Raw genomic sequence first — 7,103 nt, forward strand, 5'->3', positions numbered from 1 at the left:
AAAATGGGCCCATACCTCTCTCTTACTTCATACAAATTGGGTGGGTGCAGAGTTAGAGATTGATATACTATTTTTTTAGATTTAATTCAGATTGCGAGAATCCAAGGAGAATTTCACAAGTTTTTATTTCCTAATTACTCCCTACGTTTACAAAAGAGTGTCACTATTTTTTCTTATCAATTTATTTTAAACATAATGACATATTTAAAAATTAAAAAATAATTTAGCTTGAACTTTCATATTTATCTTTAATGATAATTTTATATAGATATGTGAATGTTATGATGAATTTAAAAACACAAGTTTTAAAAATTTTGTTGACAAATACTATAATATATTTAAAGATCACAAATTTTCAAAATATTTATTTTTTGAAATTTCGTATCCAGTCAAATTATTATGACATAGTATAAATTGTAATGAATTAGTACTAAACTTATGGAAGCCTCCAAGGGTGTGCCATAACAAGTGTGTGACAAACTGACACTACTTTTTTGTTTTTAAATTTCAAAAACTGTGAACTAAAAACTAGGCGGCATTCGCGATCTGTTCTACAACTTATTACTTATTTATTATTATATTAATAATAATGATTCGTAGTTAACTCCAACTTGTTTAAACATAGTTGATGTTGTATATATTTCTTTATCAAAACTGAATAGCAGCTCTAAGATTTTGGTCATGTTTGATACAATCTCCTCACTTGTAAGATTACTAATAGCATGTTTGGCAAGCTTTTTTTGGGGCCAAAAGTGCTTTTGGCCAAAAAATTGAAGTGTTTGGCCAAACTTTTAGAAAGAAAAAAAATGTTTTTTAGGAGAAGCAGAAAAATATAGCTTCTGTACAAAATCACTTTTCTGAGAAGCACTTTTGAGAAAAATACACTTAGAAGCAATTTTTAAAAGTTTGGCCAAACACTAATTACTGCTCAAAAGTGATTTTCAAATTAATTAGTCAAACACAAATCGATTCTCACCAAAAGTACTTTTTTTTAAAAATACTTCTTAAAATAAGCAGATTTTAAAAGTTTGGCCAAACAGACTATAATACAAGCAATTACTACAAGCACATCAAAACTCTAGTTGCATGCAAATATTGTTGAATGCTTGTTTGATGAAGCTAAAGGTATACGCATCAATTGTTTGGTCAGAGAAGTGGAGGAGGGCAACGAATAGGATATAAGGGGACTAATTTATCCCACCTAGGAGGTGGGATAAAATAATCCCAAGTTTGATGAGATAAATTTAATCCCACACCTTATTATCCCACCTTATCCTGCATACCAAACGACCCCCAAGAGTTATACGAGTTACCACTTCATCTTCAAATTCTTTATAACATAAGAATTGCTTATTCAACAATACATCAATGAATAAAATTACAACATGAATTACCTTGCTTCTGCTCAAACAAAAGACAAGATAATCCTAAACCATCTATTCTAACAAGACAATATTCTCGAAAATTTGTGGCAATGGCTTTGCCAAACGACATTATACAACGAACCACAGAGGTGCCAAAAAGTATTATACTAGTTGGAGCTTGTAACGGGTTCAATGCTAGATATTTTCGTGCCGCTTAGTATATAACCACCAAAAGCACTCATCTGCATATGTGGGTGGGTTCTTGATGGGAGTACCTGCATAGTTTTCTAATTAGCGATTCGGGCAACTAACAAGCTAGCAAATAAAAGGGGGGAAAACTGTTTAAAAAAAAATCGCATTATTATAAATTATCTAAAATCTGCTTGACAGAGCCCCCTTGAAGAATGGAAGTAAGAATAAAGTTAAGTGATTTTTTAAGTGGTAAGATCTCCTCCTAGTGGGGTGGTTTGGATTTAATTAAAACAAACCTGATATTCACGTAACCAAGGTTCAGAAATTTGTAAGCCAATAGCCATTTTCTCAATCTGAAGGTTGTGCATACACATCGCAAGAGGCTGCAATTGAAACAAAGGATCAGTTTTATCTTACTTCTCCAACAGAAGGGAGGATGCCGCGATACAGAATGGGCTTCAATCATTGATCTAACAGAACACACACACACACAGAAAAAAGCCAACTTATGGGAGAAAAGAGAGTATTTTTACAAATCTAGCCAAAATATTATAGTGGAATCATGAATTTAGATCAAAGCTTAAAATGTTCTTTGAAAAAGAAAGAGAAATAGAAGCACAACATGCAATAAAGAATACAGTTTACATGAGGTTATTCTACCCAGATTGCTCTTTCCGATTGAAGATAAAATAGCAAAAAATTTCATAGCCTTCTCTGTGATTGGATACAACATAGGAAAGTCCATTAAGACATCATGCCTCTATAAGCAGTGTGAAATCATATTGCAGGATTTCCCCTCTTAACGCTTTTTATCACTCAAATGTAAAATAAGAATAAGACTTTTGAAAATCTGTTTTACTCACCTTTCTATATTAAAGAGCAGATAAAAGGATATTGACTTGCTACCATGATCACCACAGACGCCTAAATCCAACAACTTATGGTTTTTAGAATCAAACATGTTTATCTAAACTCAATTCGCAGAAAATTCTTCTTGACGTTTAAAGAATGCAAAAGTTGGGCTAATAAAAAAGTGGATAAGAAAGAGCTTGTGCATGTAAACAAGGAATGAGCAGCCTAGCAGGCTAAGAACATTAAATAAGTTTGGCAAGCTAAGAACAATACCTGAGCATACTGGTGATAAACAGCAAAAGGAGCTGAAAATGATAAAAGAGGAAGCACTTCTTTAATAATGCCCCAAGGGTCCAGTTCTGGAGCAGCAATTATTAGGCTGAAAAGAAGAATTGGAAATAAGATAGAAGGCAACAATATAACATGGCAAAAGAAAAGAATGGAAACCAAATTATGTTCAAACCTGGAAAAACCATTTTCTTTCCACAACTTGATGGCCTCCTGGGGTGCCTTCTGACCTGGTTTTACAGATTTACAAGGCTTAATTATTGGTGAGGGAATGGTCTCAGGTGTTATTTCCATGCAATCATGTTCAGATGAAATGCCAACTTCTTCGACACCGCAAGAATGAGCGGCAGGTAAGGTTTCTTCCTGCAGGCACATGTTTTGCAGGGAAGAGAAAAACACATTTAGAGAAGAAATAATTTCCACCAAAAAATGGAGCAACCTTAGATATTACAACTTGATTTTACCTTACTCTCAGACACTGAAGCTCCAGTTTGAAATGAATTCAGGTCAGTCAGAGATGCATGCACAATTCTAGACCCACGGGCAAACAGTAAATCATAGTTAGCACTAATGCAATAAACATATTTAGATGATCTTTGGAAAAACGAAACTATAAGCTATCTACTAAAATATACATTTTTTCCTCTACTGGGTACTAACTCTCCCTCAAAATTTAGAATCATCAAAATTCTGTCACGTATTGTAATTGGATTGTTATTCTATTTTATCGAAAGGAAGTGTACCTTTTACAGATCTCATCATTTAAATTAAACATCCTTGTGATATCGACAGGATACGGAGACGACCCACGGTAGGTATTGCACACATAACCAGTACCTGCTAAGATCATTGTCATGAAAAAACTATAGTCATCAACTTCAAAGCAATTTGACAATACTATAACATGTTCTGACATGGTTTCACAACGATGAGGCATTAGCACTGTGTACATTATGACAACCATAGGGTTAGTATCAGTGGCGACAGTAGCAATAATCCAGAGAATTGGTACAAATTCCAATTGTATAGGCTGCATAATCAAATTTATGTTTATAAAGCAATGATCACAAATACGCCCTTGATGTTCTTAATGTAACTACAGGGAAGAACAAACAAACATACCTCCTAGTCGTTCTGCAATAGCACCGGTAAGAATACCACCGACCATGTCCACTACAAGTACATCTGCATTTGCAGTAACGTTCCCTAAGCAGAGCAGTAGAGATAGTGCATCCACTCGCATGAACCTGATGGAATCAAAAGAATTAATATCAACCCCCGTGTACACAAAGCCTAGAATCACAATGAACATCTGGATGACATATTTATTTATATTCTTAACGTGCATGAGCACTGTCATACCAACAACAAATAACATCAAGGAGAATAAATCAGATTTCAAGATTTCTTGATTCCAAAATAAGTAATCAAAGTCTATTTTTCCTTTTCTCCAATCAAAAGGATAAATCACAACCAGAAAGCAACAGGTGAAGATATTTGATCAAAAGCAAGAGCAGACCATATTATTACCCGATTTTGTCAGGATGTTTCTTGAAGTAGGCTTCACAAATGCTGAAAAGAGCAAGACATATGTTAGATACTGAAGAAAGATCGAGGAACACAACAACTGGGGATTTGCACCAAGAAACCAAATGCAGCATTGTGATTTTCTATGATTGACATAAGCACTAGTGAATCTCTTGGGGATTTCGAGCCCATGAAATTAAATGCAGAACTATCATTTTATATGCTTGAAAGAACAATAAAGAAAAAAAAGTGCAGAACTACCATTGTGTATGATTGAAACGAAAATAATTTCATCTGAGACAAAAATCATAAAAATTGAAACGCAATCCAAACTGGCTCAAAAATGCTTTATGCATCAAAAAGAAATAAGAGGACAGAGTCAGAATTCCACAGCGAAACTGAGTGTTCCATATGATTGAGGTGGTATGACCTAGTAACAACAAAAGTGACAGTTACCAAAAGATCATTGCGCAACTAAGAAATACTGCTTTCATACCCACTTGGGGCGGTCCGGCTACAGTTTGCAGTATCTGAAAGTAACTTGTTTAATTTTGATTATGTAACCATTATTAGAGTTTAGTTCCTAAGCTCGAAATTAAAAAATTAAAAAATAAAAAAATTAGAAACATTATTCAATCTTGTCTCCCCTCTCCTCTTCCCCAATCCAAGTTACAGATGAAGGAAAATTAGGAAGTAAGTTTAGAATAGAGATATCCAGAATAACAAATGGAAACTTGAAGGCAGGAATCAACCTTCGAGCAGAGGGACGCCTCACTAGTACTCTAGGTGCATATTTCTTCTGTTTCTTAATCCTATACTTTTCCTGCAAAACACCACAATGTTCAGCATATCTTTGCAAAAAAAAAACTAAATTATCAACACCAAAAAATGTGAAGCTCACTTGAGAAAATAATGTCTTCTTCTCAAATGTTGCACTGTTTGCAATGAGTGCATCAACTATTTCGTCCCCTTTTGCTCCCTGCCTGGAACAGAGTAAGATTAATACGTTTCTTTGAAACTGCTAAATGAAAACAAATTATAGTGCATCTCTAACAAATTTTAAAGCTTAGCAGTGTATCTTCACATTTCTTCAAACTGTCTATGAAAATAAAATAAAATCACATAAAAACATGAATCTCTGACAAACTCTCACCTTCGCATCTCGTCAATATCTTCACTAGTGAGACTCTGGGCAGTGTTATTATCAACAATTGCGCGGTTGTCCTTAGATCCATCCACGTCTTTTTCTTCAAGGTTGTTTCCTAATAATGACAATGCACAACAAGATACTATCAATTCCACATAATTTGCTAAGAAATGACGAGAGCAATTAGACAAAGTAACACGAGATGCATAAGCATATTTCCTTTGGTCTCTGTGTGAACTAACTTGGTCCAAGACCTCTAAACCACCTCTATTATCCTTATCCATTTGTCCCTCTTCAACTGGTTCTTTCTCCCATATGCTTGGGGAGAATAAGCAAGAAATAAACTATAGTGAATAAACAAAGCCAAATAGAAGATTACTTCTGGTTTAACTGAAAAAGTTTGTGTGCATAATAGAAAGCAAGAGCTCATTCATTGGCATTATTCAGAAACAGGGTAAGTTCAATGTGGCAGGAAGGTAGACCGAATGCAAACCACTGAAAGTCATGCCCATAGGCAAACAATATCATCAACTGCCGTAGAAATCCTGCATATAATTGTCCTCAGTATTAAGTAAAAATTACAATAATCATGCTTGCTCCTGAGAGCCTAGAAAAGTCTATGACGTTGATGATGATCTATACATAGGAAAGAGAATATGTGTCTCTATAAAGAAGCCAGGCTTTAGAGTATTTCTGATAGACATTATAACTAAACAGCCTACACATAATAGCGTAATTAACTACTCCTAATACTAAGAACTCCCAGTAAATGATTACTGCATACATAAAGAACTAGGAAAACACAATTCACAGCAGATTCAAAAGCCTAATAAAAACAATACCTTCTGCATTGGGAACAAAACGAGACAAAAAGGGTCCTTCTTTTCCAGACTCCACTAAAAACAGAGACCCGAATGGACAACCTATCAGTGGCTGAAGACAGCACTTCTTATTCCCTATTTTCAGCGTCCTGCATCAACAATTCACCTTCTCCATGAGAATTACTTTAAAAGCTAGCTTCTTTCACATTATTTGCACAAAAACCAATCAATTATATGTCTCAATTTCACAAAAATCATTCTAATTAGCTATATCAATCCTCTGTACAGTATTTTAATTGCAGCAGACAGTAAATTTTGGTAGTAATTTACTTACGAGGCAGCAGTAAGACGAGCAAAAACCAAACGGTCGCCGTCATTGATGTCAAGCAATACATTGCAACCTTCCCAGGTTAATCTACTGTTCTGATTTTGATTTTGATTTGAATCTTCTTCAACTGCTTTATTTATCGACATTATTGGTGTTTATTGGTAAAAATTCAATCTTTAAGCATTAAACAGAGAAGCAGTAGAGAAATAAGGTCCACTATAGCTTCAGCTTTCTGATAGTTTAAACTTTAAACCCTAGAACCCTAACGAAAGGGTTTATTCTTAAAGTGTAATTTATTAAATAGGGATCGGAATTTAAATAAACGAATAACTGGGTAACCAAAGTTTTCACTCTTGTGCATTATTAGGGGTTTAACTTTGGCATAATTCATAAAAGGGTAACTTTCAACTTACACCCTCTAAACTTTAGGTGTTAGATCAAAATACACCCAAAACTTTTTATCGGAGCGGATAACCCCCAAGATTCATGATGGTTGACTTCCAATTGTCATCAATGGTCAACCCCAGTCAGGTCAATTTCATATTAAGGGTCTATACAGTTCATGTTAAATCTACACTTATTTC

General features: G+C 34.5%; 1 protein-coding gene across 3 annotated transcripts; it reads right to left on the minus strand.

The window, feature by feature from the left end:
* Positions 1-1,316: 1,316 nt before the first annotated feature.
* LOC104106649 (uncharacterized) lies at positions 1,317-6,783 on the minus strand. Of its 3 annotated transcripts, none has more exons than XM_009615237.4 (13): positions 6,526-6,783; positions 6,213-6,340; positions 5,377-5,485; positions 5,125-5,206; positions 4,976-5,046; positions 4,227-4,268; positions 3,819-3,943; positions 3,440-3,533; positions 3,161-3,227; positions 2,872-3,059; positions 2,682-2,787; positions 1,853-1,939; positions 1,317-1,639 (listed from the first exon to the last, which is right to left on the minus strand). In XM_009615237.4, the coding sequence occupies exons 1-13, from the start codon at positions 6,663-6,665 to the stop codon at positions 1,532-1,534; spliced, it is 1,347 nt and encodes a 448-aa protein (XP_009613532.1). In that variant the 5' UTR covers positions 6,666-6,783; the 3' UTR covers positions 1,317-1,531. The 3 variants fall into 3 exon arrangements, with proteins under 3 accessions (XP_009613532.1, XP_009613531.1, XP_070056350.1); XM_009615236.4 differs by having other exon boundaries at positions 3,440-3,536; XM_070200249.1 differs by lacking the exon at positions 4,227-4,268 and having other exon boundaries at positions 3,440-3,536.
* Between the last annotated feature and the right edge of the window lie 320 nt (positions 6,784-7,103).

This window comes from Nicotiana tomentosiformis, chromosome 4, assembly GCF_000390325.3.
Source record: "Nicotiana tomentosiformis chromosome 4, ASM39032v3, whole genome shotgun sequence".
Lineage (NCBI taxonomy): Eukaryota > Viridiplantae > Streptophyta > Magnoliopsida > Solanales > Solanaceae > Nicotiana > Nicotiana tomentosiformis.

Coding starts and splice junctions, on each gene's coding strand:
- LOC104106649 (XM_009615236.4), bottom strand. CDS start 6,665: ATGTCGATAAATAAAGCAGTTGAAGAAGATTCAAATCAAAATCAAAAT. Junction 6,341..6,525: donor GCTCGTCTTACTGCTGCCTC/GTAAGTAAATTA, acceptor TTGTTGATGCAG/GACGCTGAAAATAGGGAATA. Junction 5,047..5,124: donor AGAAGACATTATTTTCTCAA/GTGAGCTTCACA, acceptor GGTGTTTTGCAG/GAAAAGTATAGGATTAAGAA.